This window comes from Microplitis mediator, chromosome 7, assembly GCF_029852145.1.
Source record: "Microplitis mediator isolate UGA2020A chromosome 7, iyMicMedi2.1, whole genome shotgun sequence".
Classification (NCBI taxonomy): domain Eukaryota; kingdom Metazoa; phylum Arthropoda; class Insecta; order Hymenoptera; family Braconidae; genus Microplitis; species Microplitis mediator.
The window spans coordinates 10,587,131-10,608,492 of record NC_079975.1 but is presented as its reverse complement, the minus strand read 5'-3'; the positions used below and the strand labels follow the sequence as shown (position 1 = coordinate 10,608,492).

At 27.6% G+C, this 21,362-nt stretch overlaps 2 protein-coding genes across 13 annotated transcripts in view; one reads left to right on the top strand and one right to left on the bottom strand.

Moving 5' to 3' along the window:
- LOC130671623 (mitogen-activated protein kinase-binding protein 1) overlaps nucleotides 1–10,305 on the top strand; it is a 32,515-nt gene extending 22,210 nt beyond the window's left edge. For 5 of the 12 annotated variants that reach the window (XM_057475633.1, XM_057475632.1, XM_057475638.1 and 2 more), the window contains 9 exons: nucleotides 36–189; nucleotides 258–2,550; nucleotides 3,710–3,802; nucleotides 3,956–4,107; nucleotides 4,334–4,541; nucleotides 5,344–5,467; nucleotides 5,539–5,708; nucleotides 5,822–5,842; nucleotides 8,717–10,305. In XM_057475633.1, the coding sequence (XP_057331616.1) occupies nucleotides 36–189; nucleotides 258–2,550; nucleotides 3,710–3,802; nucleotides 3,956–4,107; nucleotides 4,334–4,541; nucleotides 5,344–5,467; nucleotides 5,539–5,708; nucleotides 5,822–5,842; nucleotides 8,717–9,096 (3,595 nt within the window). In that variant the 3' untranslated portion in view covers nucleotides 9,097–10,305. Of the gene's footprint in view, nucleotides 1–35; nucleotides 190–257; nucleotides 2,551–3,664; nucleotides 3,803–3,955; nucleotides 4,108–4,333; nucleotides 4,542–5,343; nucleotides 5,468–5,538; nucleotides 5,709–5,821; nucleotides 5,947–8,716 lie in introns of all 12 variants that reach the window. The other 7 variants (XR_008990544.1, XM_057475643.1, XM_057475642.1 and 4 more) reach the window with 7 other exon arrangements.
- A 3,878-nt stretch (nucleotides 10,306–14,183) lies between these two features.
- On the bottom strand, nucleotides 14,184–20,160 carry LOC130671625 (glycogen [starch] synthase). Its single transcript, XM_057475644.1, has 12 exons — nucleotides 19,980–20,160; nucleotides 19,311–19,517; nucleotides 18,575–18,759; nucleotides 18,306–18,502; nucleotides 18,028–18,220; nucleotides 17,697–17,959; nucleotides 17,423–17,633; nucleotides 17,212–17,348; nucleotides 17,015–17,147; nucleotides 16,549–16,935; nucleotides 16,274–16,474; nucleotides 14,184–16,191 (listed from the first exon to the last, which is right to left on the bottom strand). Exons 2-12 carry the CDS (start codon nucleotides 19,447–19,449, stop codon nucleotides 16,159–16,161), a joined length of 2,079 nt encoding a protein of 692 aa, XP_057331627.1. The 5' UTR covers nucleotides 19,450–19,517; nucleotides 19,980–20,160; the 3' UTR covers nucleotides 14,184–16,158.
- Nucleotides 20,161–21,362: the final 1,202 nt, after the last annotated feature.

The following is a 21,362-nucleotide window of genomic DNA, read 5'->3' as shown; positions in this document are numbered from 1 at the left end:
TTTATTGTTCTAATATTCTACTTTTCTGTATGCAGATTTAGTGGAGGACAAAACCAAGGAAATAAAACACACCAAACTCAAAATATAAACCCAATAGTGCCAAAAAATACCAAACTCAGTGCTGATGTAACTAAAAATCGTGAAGAATTACAACGGCGAATAGAAGAGACGAGAAGAAAATTACAAAGTGTAAGATTATTTATAATTTTATTAATAAATAATTTTAATAAAACTTTTAAATAAATTTATTTTTTTAGGTTGGCTATAAGTCCTCTTTAAAATCAAGTCAAAGTATTTCAGATCTCAGCAGCCATCTACCAGATCGCCATCATCGTCAAAGTAGAATTGGTTCAGGTAATAATAAACGTGAGCAGTCAATATATTATACAATAACAACTAACCCTTGTAAACCATTACCAAATTCTAAGTCCTACTTAAAACCTAAAACTTTTACTAACAACGTTTCTGGTTATGGGAATGCTCTTTCAAATATTAAAGATATAATCGACAACAAATGCTTACCCAAAAGTCGAACTACGTCTTGTATTAATGAACGAGCTAAATTGACAGTAAGTCGACCGTTAACATTAACATTAGAGAAAACTGAAAAATTTAAATTATCCGTTAATAAATGCAATAAATCGTTACCGGAATCGCCTGTTTGTGAAGAATTGAAAGCGGTAAAAGAATCATGGAAAAAAGAAACTAATAAATTTATGACATTTGCTCAAAAACAACGATCTTGTAGTTATTTTATCGGCTTGAATGATAAATCAGAAGACATTGATAATTTAGCAAAGTCATTCGAAAGTTTACCTGCAATGAATGAACCATTATCCGATAACGATGATGATGATAATAATGAAAATGGTAATTTCAGTGATGATTCATTAGAAAGCGATATTAAAAATCCACCTCGTAGATGCGTTAGTGAATATCAAATAAATTTAAATACAGAGATTAATAATGAAAACAAAAACTATTTGAATTATCTGAAAAAAAATTTTGGTGATTCTCAAGAAAGTATTCTTTCTGATGCCTCTGGAGAAATATTTGATTGTCAATATGATAATGATCGACACTCTAGTGCTAGTTTTTTTTTGTCACGACGAAAAATTCAAACCGCTCAAAGCCAAGAGAGTGTCTTAACTGATATTACGGATGACTATCAAACCTTTCCATTGCGTGAAAATGAAGATCACAGAAGTACTGAGAGTATTCTTACCGACGATTCTGATTCATTAGTTAAGTCTGCGCCATTAGAAATGCTTTTTGATTCACATTATAAAAGAAAACGTCAGAATTCCGACACTTATAATGCTAATCCAAAAAATAAAATCGAAAATACTGAATTTGAAAAACCATTAAATACAAATATACCTACTAGGGCTGTTTTTCGGTCTAAATCCTTACAAGATACAAGACTTAGTGCAATAAAATCTCCAATTAGTTATACCGAAGAAAATTTCCGACCAAACCAAACTTGTATTTACTATGAATTTAATATCGATGATAAAAAGGAATACTGTTCAAAGGTTCGTAGTTCACCAAGATTTGATGGGACAAGAAGTAACAGCTTAAAAGAACCACATTCAATGTTAATTTTTGATAATTTTGTTCCTCATAAGCCGCCTAAACCAAAACGAAATTTCCCTCGTACCCAAAGCATGCGGAATCGTAGTAGGCCTGCTTGGAATAAATACAATTTTGAAAATCAATCATCTCAAGTTATAAATACAAATAGTAAATCTACTTATTCGGACAAAGAGGATGCGGAATTTAAAAAAAATACAAATGATTTAAAATTAGAAGAAAGTACTTCTTTGATTCTTCTTTCACCGACTAATAAAATAACAAACCACAATTTATTAAAATGCGCCGAGCCAAAAAATAATATTAGTATTGTAGAAAATTTATCAAACGATTCAAATAAAACTAAGAAAAATAACAAGCAAACAACTAAATTAGCCGAAAATTGTTGGCATGAAGAATTAGATGTTGATAGCGGCTTTGAAAATCATATTCCTACAAAAGATACATTTGAAACTTATGATTCATTAGAACCTAATGGAACATCTTCTTATGAAGCATCTACATCTGATTCTCAGATTCAGGATACAAATCGTGAAGAAGAAAAAAATTATGACAATAGCACTGTTGACAGAATCAGCCGTGCCATTGAAGGAACTGTAAAACTTTTATCAAAAGAATTTGAAAATTTAGTTAAAAGAGAGCAACAGCAGTTAATTAAAGAAAAACAAGTTTGGCAGACACATCGATCAAATTCAACTGGAAATTTTTTAGAATTACAATCAGAAAAAGATAAAAACTCTATTTTCAAAAAAGAAACTCGGCCAAGCTCAGGAGGTGAGGATAGTGATTGTACAGTAGATAAATCCTTGGTGGAAAGTGGCTCCTCGACTCCTGGATCAAGCTGTACAAATTCTCCAAAACGAATTTGGCCACCTGCGTCTCGGTGTCAGTTGAAGTGGATTAAAGCACTACCAACAATCAGTCAAGATATCCTACCTTCTAAGCAACACTTATCAGGTATCTCAAAGATCACGAGAAACCAATCAATGTCGTCTGGATGTTTGTAGAAATTTAGCAATAATAGCACATTGAGGCTTGTTGTAGTTATTATGAATGTGATGAAACTATTATAGATACATTTTTCAAATAATTGTACATATCCTATCGTAAACACTGACAACCAATCATTTTATCATACAATTAAATCAACAACAATGTTATATTTTTTAACCATACAACAGCAGTTTAATTTTCAGTTGAATTATTTTTCGAATGCCTACACAGTAAAAAATGTTGTGTTAAAACCAACATTATCTGCATGATAGAATACTTTGCCGGAAAAAAAATTGTGTTTAAATTTAAACACGAAATTCGAGTAATACGAGAAGTAAATTCAATACTTTTTAAATGTCAGCGGCGACTCAAAAACAATGTTAACTTTTACACTTTATTTTTGTATCATGGATATTCACTTAATATAATTTATATATTATTTTGCGGTTATCAAAAGTAATAACAATTATTGTTTAACATTGAATTATTTCTTGATAATAAACAATGTTTTTATTAGTCACGATTAAAAAAATAATAAATCGCGCAATGTTTTATACCATTTGCGAATAGTAAATCAATTAATTTATTTTAATAAAATAAAAACACATTTTTATTTAGCGAAAAAATAATTTTTACAGTACAAAAATTTAATGTTAATTTTTAAGTAACACTTAATAAATGTTGATAATTTGAATTTTGGTACTATGCAACTTTTTTAAAGTCTTAAGTAGTAGATCGATTTAAAATTTCCTAGTAACATAGTGAAATGTGTTAATTTAACACAAAATAATCAACGGAAAAAATTTAACACAGACCACTTTTAACACAGATACAGAATATTTTTTACTGTGTACACAATTACAGCATGTTATTCATTAATAAAATCACTTTTAATAGAAATGATATTTTCCAACTGTTTAAATTTGAAATTTTATTACAATATATACATATATATTATATATATAACTCATTTTATTAATTTTATTTATTAATCGTTCAATCAGCTTATAATTAATTTCACTAAAGTTTTGTATATAAGTAGAGGATAGTGCATGTGTTTATTGCCTGTTGTCAACAGTTGAAACAGATGGCAGATTTTCATCGAAAGTTTCTGATTCTAAAGATGAAATCGAAGACAAAGGTATGCGACGTGCTTGTTCCTTGAGTGATCTCTCCGTCAGTCCGCCAAATAGGTTACTGCATGGTCCAATACAAGGTATCTTTAGCTTGCTTATAATTCATAATAATTCATTTATTCTACAGTTTTCTTTTGGCTTTAGCAAAAATCATACGTATTACAATTTATTAATTCAACCGTTAATTTCTGGAATAAAAATAAAAATTGAATAATTTACAAACTTAATATTAGTTTCAGGTAAATTAAGTATTAAAAATTCTAATATATCATCGAGGAATGGAACTGGTACTCATACAAATAGTGGATTACCGTCAAGATATACCTCTAGTAAATCTCATTCAACCTACATGACTCGAAGTAGCAGTGTAGGCGTTTTAAACCAAGTAATTATTTTATAAACACAATATTTTTTTTAGAAATATAGCTATTGTAGAAATTTTCATGTCACTATTTCCACTCAATAATTATTATTTAAATGATATCGTAAATTCAATTTGAAATTCAATTTCTGTATTGGAGTGAGAAATATAATATGAAGATTACTTTATGAAATCTCCGAAAAAATTAATTTAAGGTATTTATTTAAATTTATAATTTTATTTTTTATAGCATAGTGATTCAGAATCGGATGCTGGAATAGCTTCAAGTGGTAGAAATTTCACAAATTCAACGACAAACAATCGAATAAGTGGATTGATGAGACCTACAATTAGTTCACAGAATAAAATAAATCATCAAACTAAACCACATTCTTCTTCAAGTAGTAATTTACCCATGGTTTTGAGAAGACGTGGAATGCAATCTGCTTATTCAAGTGGTATATTTTATTATTAAGATTTTTATAAAGCTATAAAATCGTGTCCCATACTACTATAATAACCATTACTACAATATTATGGTAACAGTTACCATAGTAGTATGACAACGAATCCTATAATGACATAGGAATTGTTGTCACAATTTTATAGGAACTATTCCGATAGTGTATAAGAATGAAACCCATATAGATAGGAATGGTTACCATAATTTGTATGGGCGCCATTTTTATAATCAATATTCCGAAAAAACCTGTTACTATAAATTTCTCTCCGTCTAGTGTGATAGTAATTTCGTTATAAGTACGCCAGTAAACTCATTAGTAAAGAATCTTATGCACTTTCCTTTTGACTGCTCTTATATATGTACAGTATTCAAACTGTAAGCTGTTTTTCTTTTTTCAATATACATTGTACGGCAACCATAACTATTGTATAGAATACACTAACGCAAAAAATTAAAGAAACAGAAAAATTTTAGAAATTTTTTAGTGATTTTTGCAAGGCTGTAACTTTGTGAAAAATAATCGTATTGAGATTTTAAAAAAAGCATTTTATAGCTTGAAATCTCTAGTTTCGGTGCATTTTCATCAAAATTTTTTTAGAGCTACGGCTACTGCGCAAACATGAGAAATACCGCGAAACAAAAAATTTTTCTGTTTCTTTAATTTTTTGCGTTAGTGTATTTTAAATATTGATACATATTATTTGAAAAAATACAAGCAGCCCTATACTATAGTTTCATTAGATATTATGGCGAAAAAAGTTATATTAATGAATAAATGTGGATTTTTTTTTCTACAGTCAATCTAAGTCAAGTTGGTAATCAAGAAGATTCTAGTTCAGAGGATACTTCTTCAAATGGTAATGGCGGGAAGCCAACATTACCACCCAGACCTCGAAGTATTAACATCGATCTCTCAGCAAAGTAAATGTCCAATATTTTTAATATCATTGAATTCTTATTTTAAAAAATTAACTGAAAATTTTGTTAAACAGCTTTAATTCTGTTGGATCATCAATCAGACGGTCAGGGTCAAATACTACAATATCAACTACTCGGCTAATAAATAATGCAAGTGGTCAAATGAGGCTCTCTAGTCGTAATCAATTGGATCAAAATCCTCAAAAACCTTCTGCTAAAGAAATGAATGTAGCTAATGCTGAACGTAAGTAATGTCTTATGATTCAAATATACATCAATAGCTATAATTATTCTCTTACATTTAATAATAAATATTCATCTATTCACATTTTTCTAACTAATTATTAACGCTTTCAGTAAACTCAGACAGAAAATTAGGTAATCTAAAACTATCTATTATGAATTTCGTCCTATGAAATTATCAATGAGTTTATATATGTATTTCAAATTTTTAAATGATCATACTATAGTACGATCAGTAGGTGAATAAAATTATTTATGCTATTTTATATCAATATCATCATAATATCATAATGTCGTATAATTTTTATCCACAATTATTTATGACATTCTTTTGAAAAATCCTATCACCTGACGAGCATAATCACATGATCATATAAGGATTTGATAAGATATAAATATAATAAGTTGCATGATACAAAATAAATTTGTTTAAATCTTATATCATTTGTAATGCATGAGCAATAAAATTAAAATAGTATTTTTATGACAAGGGATGAAATAAGATGATATCAGATTAGGGCGAAATTGGCTGCCCAAGTCGTATGCGAAGGCTGACATCACTCGCAGTCTGAAATCGTGTTTCTTTCTGTGTCACACACTTAACTATATTATTCATGATTATATGCATTGGAACTTGAAGTTTTAGTGCCAGAAACAAGTTAGTTTAAGACCAATGGTGTGATCAACTATTGTAAATTGTGATTTGCAATTTATAATTAAGCAGAAACTGTAAATACTATTTATCATTTTTATAAAATTTAATCAAAACATCAGAACTGTCACTTACAAAAATAAAATTAGAGATATAAAATTACTAATAAACAAATGACAAGTATTAGAGCTGAAATCAAAAGTGAAATTGGCTTTCAGCGGGCAGAAACACACAGTAAAAAATATTGTGGTAACATCACCATAAGCTGTGTGTTAAAAACGGTCCATACAATTTTCATTTTATTTTTTAACACAGACTATTTGTGTTGAATTTCAACGCTAAGTTTGTTCAAATTTCAACACAAAATTTGGGAAGTACGACAAGTAAATTCAAAACTTTTTAAATGTCGATGACGACACAAAAAAATGTTAACTTTTATATTTTATTTTTGTACCATGAATATTCATTGAGTATTCTCAGATAGTCCCCCCCCCCCCAATTATTAAAAAAATATTCAATGACCTTGAACTGTTAAAACCGTATTGAAATTTTATTAATTGATTAATAAAAAAGTTGGAGCATTAATTTAAAAAAGGGCACCGCAGTTAAGGTAAAGTACCCAGTACTTGAACAGTTTTCAAAGTGAAATCCATTTAACCATGATTTTGGCAAATAAAAATTAATTAAATCGACAAAACAAGTGTTATTTATAAAAATAGGGACATTTTTTAATCTAAAAAAAATCTATATACTATGATATGGATCTATAATCTATATAATACTTTCTTAAAATGAATCAGCGAAAAGACCTGAAAATCAGTGAATATTCACTGCGAATCAGTCCCAAGTATATCACTCATTCAATTAATGATATACTTGGGACTATTTATGCAGTGAATATTCACTGATTGGAGTACTTTTCACTGATTCATTTTAAGGGAGTACCCAGTTAATTTATCTGAATCAGTAAATTATTATTATTAAAAAAAATTTTATTTAAAAATGGTTATGTTTATTATTCATGAGCTTATTTTCATGCTTGTAAGATGTAAGTTTATTTTGCTCGATTTATTATACAGATGTTTATTTTTAGTGTTTCTTTGTTTTATTGTTATTTTATTGATGAGTTTTATACTTATAAATATATTTATTAGTTCATTTATTTTTTAAACGTTCTATTTTTCAGTTTTTATTTGGAATTATTGGTATATTTTATTATTCATTTATTTAACTATATTAAAATTTATTTGGTATATTTATAGTAATGCGTTTATTTATTTTCATATATTTTGATATATATAGTATTTTATTCTAGAAAATTAAGTTTTAAACCGTTTTTTATATGAATTGATTTTTTTTTCGATAATTTATTTATGACTTGTGTCTAAGTAGATGTTTAAAAAGTAAGAAGTTTATTTCACAGTGTTTTCAAAAAAAGACGAAGATTAATGACGGTAATAGGATATGGCGATTCAATTAATCAAATTTTCATTCGGTTATGACAATTGAAAGTCATTGCATATTTTTACAAAGTGGACCATACTGTCTGATTATGCCCTTAAAATATAATTTCTATATTGTTTGGAGGTTATCAAAAGTTAAATCAATTAATTTTTTTGTTGTAAATCAATTAATTTCTTTTACCAAAATAAAAACCCTGAAAACTATGAAAATAATTTTTATAGTAAGATAAGAGACTTATTAGTACCCTGATTGGGTACTAGGTCTTTTACCTTACATAAAATAATTAGAAATTATAACTAAATCTCTTTGATTAGTATGATAAACATTCCAAATTCTAGTAAATGGTAAATTTAATATATTAATAATTAGAATTTTTAAGTTTAATTTACGTTTTGTAAAATGTTGACTTCACTGTAATTTTTGTAATATACTTTGTTGTTGTTGTAATTATTGTTGATAATTTGGATTTTTGTATTAGGTAACACTTTTAAAGTGTTAAATAGTGAATCGATACAAAATTTTTAAGTAATACAGTGAAATGTGTTGATTTGACTCAAAAAAATTTAACACGGACCGTTTTTAACACAGGTACACAATCTTCTTACTGTGCATTTTCTTTTTCTTCACAAATAACGGAAAATTTTTTTTTCTGTCGCGGCATTGGGCTGAAATTAGCTTGTATTGACTGGCTGTACAGACACTAAAACTAAGTTTCGATGCTAGTGTATCATGAAAACATTAATGTCCCTGATTAAAAAAAATAATTTACTCAATGATGAATGCATATCTATATAGTATTAAAATTGAATTGTTTTGAATCATTTCTAATTGTTTCGACTCATTTTTTGAAATCAGAGATTCAACTTAACTTAAATAACATTTTATACTTTCAGTATCCCCTCAATTATGTAATACAATTGCCGATGAATTGACGAGAACTGCAGATAATGTAGTTCAATTGTATAAACGACTAGCGATGGATAGTTCTGCAAATTCTGTGCTTGAACCTATTGATAGAGATACAATGCTTCGAGGTTTAGAGTCATCAGTCAATGAAGCGATGCAAACACTTCGTCTTGTTGCAGCTAGCACAACTAACAAAGAAACTACTGACAATGATCCTTCAGTTGTTAATGAAGCAACTGAAACATTTAAAGAATTATTGGCAGGCCAAGATCAGGGAAAAGTTGTTAATATAATGCAACAATATTCGGAAATGCTATTGAGTATGATGCAACAAAGAATGAGTGGTACACAACCAAATCACGCCTAGAGCATATATAAGCAACAATATATTTTAAAATTTTAGTAATAATAATATCGAGAGAACATTTAAACTGCCACAAAAACTTAATTATGTAAATTAGTTTGTGGTTTTAACTATTGCTCTCTTGCCAATAATTAAATTAAATAAATTTCCCTAAGCTTGTTTATCAATCTAACGATACCGTGTCATTGTCATTAATAAAAATATTTATCGTTTTTTATTATTCATTAATAAAATACTATTTTTGAGCCATATTGGAAATAATGCAATTGTAACATTGTACAAGTCAATACTTAAATAATATGTCAAGATTAGCGAAGAAAATATTATAATATTCATTATTCGTTTTTACGTCATATTCATTAACCATTAATGATTTTTTTTTTCATCACAGTTTGGATTCATTTGATATTAAATAGAAAATAATTTTAATTCTCCACTTACTTTATTAATTAAGCAAATTCAAATGACGATAAAAATAGAAAAGTCGAATTAATTTACCGCTGTAGTATATATCTATAATATAATATGTACATGAATATCGGGAAAAAATATAATAATATTATTTGTGTTAAATAATAAGTAAGTAAATACGATAAAACTAGTAACAGGCTCTATGCCAACAAATGCCAATAACTAAAGACTCGTAGTATTAATAAAATTTTGTGTATCACCTGTGTTATATACTATAACGGTAATAATATTTTCGTCTGTTATATAACCAAAGGCAATACTGTTTATAATTTACTTAAAACATACATTATCATTGATATGCTAGAAATTAAACATTTAACTTTTACTAATTTAATCGAATTTATTTATTTGGAAATGAGATATTGAGAAATACTTAAGGATATTGATTTTTTTTAGCCATTTATTAAAAATAATTTATGTAAATACTATCAATCAAGAAAATAAGTTTTTTTTTATACATATTTTATTTTATCATATAATATAACGATTAGAAAAAAAATAATAATAATAATAATTTTTAGGTTAAATCTCTTCTTGTAATGAAATTATATATATATTTTGATGTAAACTTTTATCGGATAGGAATTGATGCATATAGACATTTTTAATGCAAATATTTCAATTAATATAACTTTATAAATAAAGTAAAATTGATAATGATGAGAAAAAATGTAGAAAAAATTGCTATGGTATAGTCGTTTTTTTTTTTTTATATACATTCGCCAATTTAATGGATTTAAATCGATTATGCTCAAACGCTAAACGAAAAATCATTACACAATAAAAAAAAAAAGAAAAGAAAACAATCAACTAGAGATATAAAAAAAGACACGAAAATGTATTTAGCAAAAAATATTGGCTGTTTAGAAGAAATAGTATATTACACACCATGTGAGGAAAGTCAAGAAGAAATTATTCTCGTTAAACTGCTATAGTGAATAGTGACACAGTAAAGCCGGAACCATGTTTCCCACCTGACGGAAACTCAAATAAACATGTTGCAAAAATTACTATGGTCATAATAAAATTTACAATATTTACAGTAATTTGTTATATAATCGTTGTCCATTTTACTATAGCCCTAGTAATTTTTGCAATATGTTTATTTCGATTTCTGCGCAGGTGACCAACATGGTTCGGCTTTACTACGATACCATAACATTTCAAACGAGAATAATTTATCCGTGTAAGACATTCCAATTCGCGTGTATAATTGCCTTGTACGTGGCAAACACTCAGATTGAGACGTCCTACCTTCCTCTGTGGTGTAAATACCCTTTTTCACCATATCTGCACCTAAAAATTTGAATTTTTCCACCATACTTGCGCCAAAATTTTAAATTTCTGCCCGGTTTAGAGGTAAGAAAGTCGTTCTTTTCTCTTTTGTGAGAAAAACAAATGATAAAAATTAGCGCATACGCCATTCTTCCCACAAACAAAGGCAAAAATTTAAACTTCCAGGTGCAGGTCTGGTGAAAAATCGTATACACACCACGGAGGAAGGTAGAACGTCCCAATCCTTGTGTTTGCCATGCTTGCCACACGCGGGATAGAATGTCCTACTTTTCTCCCTTGATATATAATATACTAAATTGCCTCTGTTTACGGGAAAAATATCGCATGCGTTAATTTTTATCATTTTTTCTCTCAAGAGAGAACAGAACGACTTTCTTCCCGCTAAGCAGGACAGGAATTTCAATTTTTGGGGCAGGTATAGTGAAAAAACACTTTATCATTATAATTTCATTTAATACTCTATTATGTAAAAATACATTGATTGAAAATTTTATAATGACTTTTATGGCATTCTAATTCATACTTAATATCTTATAATTTATCGTGCCATTATAGTTTGTTTTAGTTAAACTTAGTATCAATGCTTTTCTTATTCATAAAAAAAAATTATAATTTTTGTAACAATATTAAGAATTATAATACAATTAAATGGAAAGAAAAAAACAATATAAACTGTGAGAAGAATGATATGGAATCTCAAAAATTTATTCATTTTTTCTTCAATGAAAATATCTTATTTATTATATTTATTCAAAAAAAGAAAAAATATATATATATATTTGAATATGTATAAAAATGTTATGTTAATAATTAGTTTTTCTATAACACTGTTTTTTTTTTTTTTTTAGTTTTTGTAAACTTTTTTCTTCTTGTTCTACTTAAGTTGGAAATATACGCTAATATATTATTTTCATCATACAGTCAACGTTAAAGTAATTTTAATAGATATTGTATTTTTCATCAGCAATACAGTACTAATATATATTTGTTATTATATTATGTTCAGATTGAATGGATAATTAGCATGAACTATTCATTTTTATTTAAATCGATAATTAAGATCAAAACATCCTGTAAATTTAAATATTTCATTGGAAATCAAATTAGATTTTTTACAATATTAACTTTAAAATGTAATTTTTTTAAATCCAATAAATAAACTTGAATGACATCATAACACCGGGTCTACCTCAAATTATCTACAATAAAACGCATTAATATACGTCGAATAACATAACATTAGAATATTTTAGAGTGGATTAAGTATAATCATACTGTCAAGAGCATTTTTATATAATCAGTCGCATAAAAATGACAAAAATTGTATCGCAAATTAATGTATAAATGCATCGGTGGAAACACTACGAAAAATATTCGTACACAGGCTCTAGAGTTGAGCATTAATAAAAAAAAAGTGTAGCTATCGGCTGTTCAAAGAGGTAGTATTCACTAATCATACAAAATCAGGAGGGAGGGATACGAAAAAATTAATCCTTAAATTCTGTTGTTTACATGATAACAGAGAAGATGAAACCTGTCCTATTTTTGCTGCGGGTTTTGTTACTTGACATGGTCTACCAGCAATGAAGAAGGAATTTGGCATCGCGTGATTTTTAAACACTTACTTTTAATATTTTTTATTTATAATATTTACACGGAAATAGCATCTCTATCAAAAAAATCCATGTAGGATTGTATGAAAATCCATATAGGAAAGTATGGATTTACATAAGAATCCATGGTAGTCCACATATGAATCTTTCATATAGGAAATTCACATTGGAAACTATAGGTATCCAAATTCCTACAGACGAAATACATCTAGAAACTTGAATATATGGATTCCTGCACGGGTAACCCATATAGGAACCTGAGTACCGGGATTTCTATGTGAAAAATTTATGTAGAATTTGAGGTATCTGAATTTTTGTACAGATATTATACGCGGATTATTTTAAATACCATAGATCCGTATGTCGGAAAACCATTATATCGGAAATTGTCGGTACCTAAATTTCGTGCAAAATATCCACTTGAGAAGTATAACTGTCAAAAAAATATCAGTTATCAAAGAATACAAATGTCAATTGATAGAGGTATAGGGTAGAGGTATTATTTTTGGCCACTTTAGGGCCAGTTTTGGACACTTGAAAAATTTAAATAAATTAATTTGTCAGTCGAAGAGGAAATCTCGCGCTACAGCACAAAACACCAAGTCAGACTCCACAAACATCCGAATCCATTGGTGAAAGACCTCCTAGAGCCCAGAAATGAGCTTATGGAGACCCTGGACCTCCCTCAGCGCTTCTAATATTCTATCCACACGAGAGTATTTTACCATTTGGTAAAGCTCTAATCTCCACGTTTTACTCTTTCATTTCAATTATTTATTGTCATTAGACAGATTGTAGTTATGCATTTAATAAAAAAAAAAAAAAAAAATTTTAAAAGATGCAATATCATAATTAATTTTTAAAATATTTTTAGAATACTTTTGTCCCACTATTAAAATGGAAATTTTTTTTTACTCTTTTTCATTAATTAAAATAAAATATTAAATGTCCAAAAATGGAGCAGTGGCCACAAATGGTACCTCTACCCTATTTGAAATTTTTTTTTTTTTATGTTCAATATTTGAAATCACATATAGGGACCTTTATTAAATTTGTCTATTAATTCCTGCAAGAATCATTACTAAGCAATTAATCAAATAACAATCAGAAAGTCGAAAAATTTTTTCAAGAAAGAAATTCAGTCAAGTAAAAGTTAAAATTGAATGTAAGTAGCGTAAAATTCAAAATATTAAAAATTTTAAATATTTTTTCAAGGATTAGGATTATTAGAAGGATTTTTTTATGAAATAATTGATTGGAATGCTCAATAAAAGATTCTGATTATAAATATATTAAATTTTTACTAGAAATAACAGTTTTTTCTAAATTGAAATATTCATGATTTATAATAAAATAAAATTCTATATAAAATTATTGCAGTCATAAAGTTGAATAAACGTTTCTAGAAAAAAACATTTTAACATTAAAATGTAATGTTTTCTATATTAAAATACAATATTTTTTATATTAAAATATCATTTTGTTCTTATCAATACAAAAAAGCGTTTAATAAATCTTACTCACTTTTTACAGTCAACATAAAAAAATTCAAACTGTTAAGAAGGGTCGGGTCTTTTTTCTCTATTACTCTAAAGTGGACGAACGGTACTATCCTTGTTGTACTTGCACAGTAAATGAAAACTTTGTTCACGTTTTTCTCTCAGACAAGAAAAAATTTTTAAAAATATAAACGTAAATTATCGAGTATAGTATCAAGCCTCATTCGTCGTTTTGAGTATAGTTTTTTTTTTTAAAGAAATACTCAAAAAAAAACTATTGCCGACCCTCCTTAATGAAAAAAAAAAAAAAAAAATAGTAATAACAGTAAATCTAATATTGGATAAAAATGAGAATTACAGAAAAAATTAATTTCTAAGAAAATTACCAGTGCAATAACAATTAATGAATGGTTCTCATATAGGAGAAATTAATAAATAATGAAACTTATCCACGCAGAGAATTTTATAGTAAAAATTACTTAAAAATTTTAGGTAACGGTGGGACAACTCGATATTCTTACGAATTATACTATTTGTTTTAGTAATTTTATTAAAATATACTCCAAGAGATTTTTACTATATCACATAGTAATATTTCAGACTTATCGAAATTTCTCTTACTTTATTTTAGTATTTACATTAAAAAATAACTAAACAAAATCTAGATGCAATGAGAAATTTATCAATTTAAATTTAAAAATTCAAACTTTTTTAAAACTTGGTACTACACATCATGGTAATTTTATAAAAAATCTTTAAAATTCGAATTTATTTGGAAATATTCGGTTCTTTTCGTTAATTCTAGTACTGATAGCTGAGCCAAAAAATACTAGTCCTTCAACCTTAAATGATACATACATCCAATAGTTATTTTTAAATACACATAAAAATTAAAGAGTTATTAGTAAATAAATTAATAATCAAGTGTATCAGTCATTTTTCATTCGAAATATAAGATATATATTTAAAACATCTCATTTTAAAAATATTCAATTACGTGATATATTGAGGCGTAAATAAACGAACATCTCCGCGTGTAACGTCTTGTGAATTTTTTTTGTATTATAACTATAGATATGTATTTGATTGCTTATAAAATTTTTGATAACTTTAGTAAATAGACTGTTTTTATTATTGTTAACAGTGATTTATTCAAATCAATAAATTATAATTTATTTTACCAAATGAATATGCTAATATTTTGTTGTTACTGAGTGATTGTATGTATGTTGAGCCTACGAATGAACCAAACCTATTTTTTTCAGTTTTTTTTTTGTTTTATCATCATTTTTTCTTTGATTTATTGTTTTCTTTTTATTTTTTACGAATATTTTACCAAGTATTCTAATTTGACATAATCAATCACAATACAGCTAGTAAATATTTTTAAAATATAATTTAATCTGTTGCTTCGTCAAAATTACAATGCACATTGATTATTATAATAATTTTTATGAGTGTGAGTGCAACTGACAATTGTCAATTTTTTAAATTTTTTAATAAATAAATAAAATGTAAGTAGACTAAAAGTTATAAAAATTCTTATTTAGATAATTGAAAAATCAGTACGTGGAATTTTTTCAATTTAAGTATTTTAACTAATTTATTTATTTATTCAAAATTTACAAATTGACTCATATCTGCTACATTCACTCTCATCAATTTTTCTATAAATTTTTTATTTAAAAAATACCGTAAAATTCTCTGAGTGTCATAGTTTTAATTGATTATTTACACTGATAGAAGTATTTTTTTTGATATTAATAAATGTATTTATTTGAAACAGTTTTTCAGCATTATTTGGCTGAAATAAGTATTTGTTTGCCTCAAATATTGATTTATTGATAGTTAATAAATCTCATATTTGACTACCGTGCCACTTTATGTTTATAACCCCGAATGGAATGAGTGTGATCGTTAGTAGAGATTTATTATGATGTTTCATTTTTTTATATATTTTGTATAATAACTTTTATCCTCAATTCAAATTAATTTTGTGTATTATTTTCTTTAAAAAAATAAAATTAAACAGTCCTATAAATTATTTGTCATAACCTTGCTTAATTAACTCGATGTGTCATTTCTTTCTATTCAAATAAGCCATTTATTAACTATTAATAAATCTTATTTGGCTCAAATTTTTACTTCTATCGGTGTAGTATTTTCATTCAAGTAAAAATATCATCTTATCTTTCATTTGCTTGTCTCAGTTCTGCAAGCTGGAAAAATAAAATTATAAATAATCAATGAAAAATTTAAAGAATAATTATTTAACATAAATTTTGGATTCTATATCTTTACCTCTTTTTCATCGTCTACTTCATCTTCTTCATCGGAACCATGAACTGAAGCTGCAGGTGTAGTAACACGAGATGAAGAAGGTGACGGAGGTTCACTTAATGGTCTCGGATAGTTGAATTGACCAACACTCATGTCATCTAGTTCAGAAGTGTATTCTGGGTATAATTTTACTAGAGCTTTCATTCTTGCTTGACGATAATACTAAAAAATATATAATTATTTAATAAAGTTTTTTATCACTTTTAAATTATAAAAATAAAAAAAAATAAAATTACAATCCCAAGATTTCTCCAATCTAGCATGTCACTCAAACGTTCCGTACGATTTCTTTGAATAATTCGTTGTCGTCGACTAAGTCGAGCAAAGTCAAACATGTAATGAGCTAATTGTTGAACGCTAGACTCAACATCAATAAAATGCCGATCAACAATATAAATTCCGTAACTCTTAGGATCAGCAATATGTTCCTGCATAAAACAACCAAACCCAGATAAATTTGTCGTAATACTTGGAATTCCCATCACTGTACATTCAGCTGGAGTATATCCCCACGGTTCGTAATACGACGGAAATACTCCTAAATGACATCCTCTTACGAATTCTTCATAATCAAGACCAAATAATGGATTTGTGGAAGATAAAAATTCTGGATGAAAAACTATCTATAATGTACATAAAATATTTAGTTAAACAAAAAATTTTAAAGAATTTTTACTCGTCAGATTAAAAAAAAACAATTACTTTAACTCGATCATGGATGGTATTGAATAAATTACATCTTCTGATTGCATTTAAGATTGGATCATTCCAATCGTCAACGACATTATGTGTAGTAACTGGAGGTAAGCCATTTCGTTGCAATGCATACAAACAGCTAGAAGAAATTATTAAAAATATTAACATAATATTAAAAAATTTTATAGCAACTCAAGTTTTACCATTTAATTTTAATAATCTCATCTTTCAATAACATGTTCATAGCATCAGGTAATCGCCCAGCAAGACAAGATTCATACATTCGTTTACCAACATTTTGTTGAATTACATGGATTGTATCTCTTAATGATTTAGTGACCTGTATCGATTTAATTTTATAATAAACTATAAGTTGTTCTACTTTAAAATAATAACTATTATTTATTTACTTACAGCATGACCCCGTAAAGACTCGACGTTAAAGTTATTTGTACGCGCAGGAAAAATTAAAAATGCCACTACTGTAACATCTGGTTTTGAAGTTTTTAAATAATGATTAAGTCTAGCTAAAGCTTCTATAAAAATATCAGCTCCTTTATTTCCAAATTCATAACGCCCAGCAGTAAAGAAATATAAAGTTTTATCCAGATCAAAATCAAAATGTCTAAAATAATAATAATTATTAGCAAGAAATTAATTAATCGTATTTTATTATTAAAATGCATACCCATAAAAATGACCCCGAACGAATTCGTGAATTTTCTCTTTGCTTACAGCATGTAAATTTTGAAACTCATGAATTGCTGAAAATTTTTTTACATTTAAACCATTTGGTGTAATAATATCTGGTTTACGTTTCAGCAAATGTTCAGCTTCTATTCCAGTAATTTCCGAAACAGTTGTGAATATGTGACAAAGATGTGCTGCTGCTCGTTCCATACAATATCTATGATAAATTTGACGTTTACCAGCTTCTTCATCAACGTTGAACTAAAACATATTTAGAATATTTTCTTGTTATAGTGAAAAATATTTTAAAAAATGTTAAAAATATTTACCTTATCCAAGTTATTATAAAAATCTGTTCTTCCGGCACACAGATACCTGCCTAAAAGTGTTGCATGAGTAGTAAAAATTGTTGCCACGTCAACATGTCTGGTTCTCAAGGCAACCAGGCCAAGACCAGCTTGCCATTCGTGGCAATGCACCAACACTCTTGGCTGAACACTAGAACATTCCTCTGCAGCTTTTCTATATTTAATTATAGATTAAAAATTAATAGTTGATTGAAATACTTGCATAAATACAATAATAAATTTTATCAAATTATGTTTACCTGAATTCTGATATAAATTGACATACAAGATAACCCAGTATTACTGCATCATTAGCTTCAATGTCTAAATGTGGAATACCAACGTTCGTAGTGTTCCATAATTCTGATTTGTATTCATCTAATTTCCAAGCTGCACTTCCAATGTCGAACAAAATCACTTGAGGATTGCCATCGACCAACCAAGTACCAGTAACTACCTGTATTAATTTATCAAAAATTTAATCACATCTATTCTTTTTTTTAATAGCTAATTATAAAAAAAAATATACTTTAAATCCTTGATCTCTCAGAACTTGAACAGCTTTCCTTAAAGGACTATGAGGAGGAAATTCAGCTTCTTCTACTTCAGTTCTAGCAGATTGTTCCTTATAAGGCCCAATCATACAATACTGATCTCCCAATTCTTCAGTTGATACATAAGCTTTCGACCTAATTACAGTGTAAATGCCACCGACTGTAATTAAGAAAATCATATAAAACTTTTATAAGTCAATTAAAGAACTCCCTATTCAAAAAATCCATGTAGGATTTTATGGGAATCCATAGAAATCCATATAAGAAATTATAGATTTACATAAGGATCCATGCGGATCAACATAGGAAAGTATGGATTTATATAGGAATCTATGTAGGAAAGTATGGATATATTTCCCATGTTAGAAATCGATATAGGAACCTCGTTATCTGGATTTTTATATAAAAATTTAATATACATGGTAAACCATGTATATCCACATATGAATCTATGCTGAATTCCTATAGGAAACCATATGGGAATTCATCCGAAAACGCCATGTGGAAATCTAAGCTGGATTCCCACACAGATTTTTTTTTATGTCCCTGTTTAAAAATAGAATCCAGTAGATTTTCATAAATTTTCATAGAGGTTTTATGAGAATAAATGAGTTCTATGAGAAAGTACTATAGTCAAGTATAGGTCTTCTACATACATCTATGAAAATCTATTTTTTTTTTTAAGCAGTGAGGGCTACTTTATTACCATACCTTTGTTAGCAACTTCCCATGCTACTTCAAAACTCCATCGATTTTCTTGTTCAGCGTTATGACCACGATCCATATATACAGATAAATCATGTAAGCTATCCATTCTGTAAAATCGCCGTGAAGCTCGTTCTCGAGACATTTTTTATTTTATAATATTGTTAAAAAATATTAATGAAAGGATTTCGAGTGTATCGATATTTAAAGTACCTACAAATAAGAAATAATTTTTTAGATTCACGTCAAATGACCTTTGGCATCGATTTTTGATCAAGAAATAAAATCATAAATTTATATAAGAACCTATTTAAAATAAGTAAATCAAATATATGACGCAATTTTCAAATAAATACATAAAAAAAGATTATTTAATGAGCTCAATCGTAATCATAAATAATTAATTAAAAATTTAAATATTTATATTTAAATTCAAAAATAGCAGCATTATATAATTTAACGAATTATTTTCAATGATAAAAATTCTACAAAACAAATAATTATCAGCCGCTGCTTCAAGATTACATCTTAGACACTAATATGAAAATATACTAATTTTAATGTTGAGAAAGATGATATATTTATTTAACTATTATAACTGTTTATAGAAGTTTTAATATTATAATAATATACACAAAAAAATAAATAAATAAAACTTTAGTTGAATATACGTACTTTTTATAAAATTAAAAATAATTGAAGTTTTGTAAACTTGGCAGATGAAAACACGAGTTTATGCCACGACCGATCTTTAGGTTTTGAAGAGTGAAGGTCATCAAAGGTTTGAAAAAAGGTCAAACTAGTTGAATCTTTCGGTTATTTTCGGCTTTTATAGTACATGCTTCGTGTCTTTTTCGTGCATCTTATACATATAGTGGGGCGTGGAAAATAAGACCTAGGTCGGAGTAAGGAGCTTTCAATACGATATATATATATAAATATATACGTAATAATTACTGAATTTCTTTATTAACCAATTTAGAGCAACATACACTAGGTCATCTCATTTTAAAAGTTGTTAGCCATAACGACGATAACAAAAATTCTCGTAATCATTTTTAAGCCTACATCTAATGTACTTGTTGTTATTAATGCCTGGGTCTCTATCTAGTTTAGATTATACTAAAGTTTGAATAGCCGAGTATTTTGACAACAAGGGTATGGACCTGCTTTAATTCATAAAACCTCTTTATTTATCAGCTTTGTGTAACAATACATTGTTATTTTACATTTATATTGCAAAACAGTGTTGTATATGTTGTTTATACATACATAAATATATATATATATATATATTTATCTATTCATATAAATATTCAAGTATAAAGGAGAGTCTACAGTAATTTTTGTCCAAGCTTTTCTCTCAAACTAAACCTCTAAACACAAAACTAAGAACGAAGCTCGATGTATTACTCTATAAACTAGCAGTCTACGTTTTGATTTTTGAAAAATATTCATTCGTTTAAGAGAAAAACGTGGACAAAGTTTCCATTTATTGCGCAAGTGCAACAAGGATAGTTCCGTTTGTTGACTTGAGTGTTATAGAGAAAAAAGTTCCGACCCCTCTTAAGGGAAAATTTAAAAAAACCTCATTAGTTGTGTATGGGCCTATAGAGGTAGACAAGTAGTTATCATAGTTGTAGTCAGGTATAGTCGTGAGTTGTCTCAACCAAAAAGTCGTCAACCCACTACCATTACTTAGCACATGCTTAGCACGTATTTCCTATACCCCCACTATCCATTTCAGGACGACTTTTTCGTTGGGATTACTATACATTCATGCTAACAAAAGAGTGTCCGTCCCATCACCAGCACTCAACAATCTAGCATTTATTTTCCATACTCCCACTATTCATTCCAAGTTCATTCTTTTATTAGAACAAGTATTTATTGCTTTTGAAAAAAAAGAGGGAGCTTGCATGCATTTGTTAATAACTTTAAGAGCGCTTTTTTGCGTTTGCCATAATAATCACTACCCAACAATAATTCTACCAGTATTAAGTCTGCCCAAATTTATTTTTGATTATCGTTACAGCATCAGATGAACTTGGTCGGAAG

Bases quoted from the DNA above. Each gene is read 5' to 3' on its own strand.
- LOC130671625 (XM_057475644.1), bottom strand. From the start codon at position 19,449: ATGTCTCGAGAACGAGCTTCACGGCGATTTTACAGAATGGATAGCTTA. The intron at 17,960-18,027 runs GTAAATATTTTT...AATATGTTTTAG, and splicing joins TTTATAATAACTTGGATAAG to TTCAACGTTGATGAAGAAGC. The intron at 16,936-17,014 runs GTAATTGTTTTT...TGTACATTATAG, and splicing joins CCATCCATGATCGAGTTAAA to ATAGTTTTTCATCCAGAATT.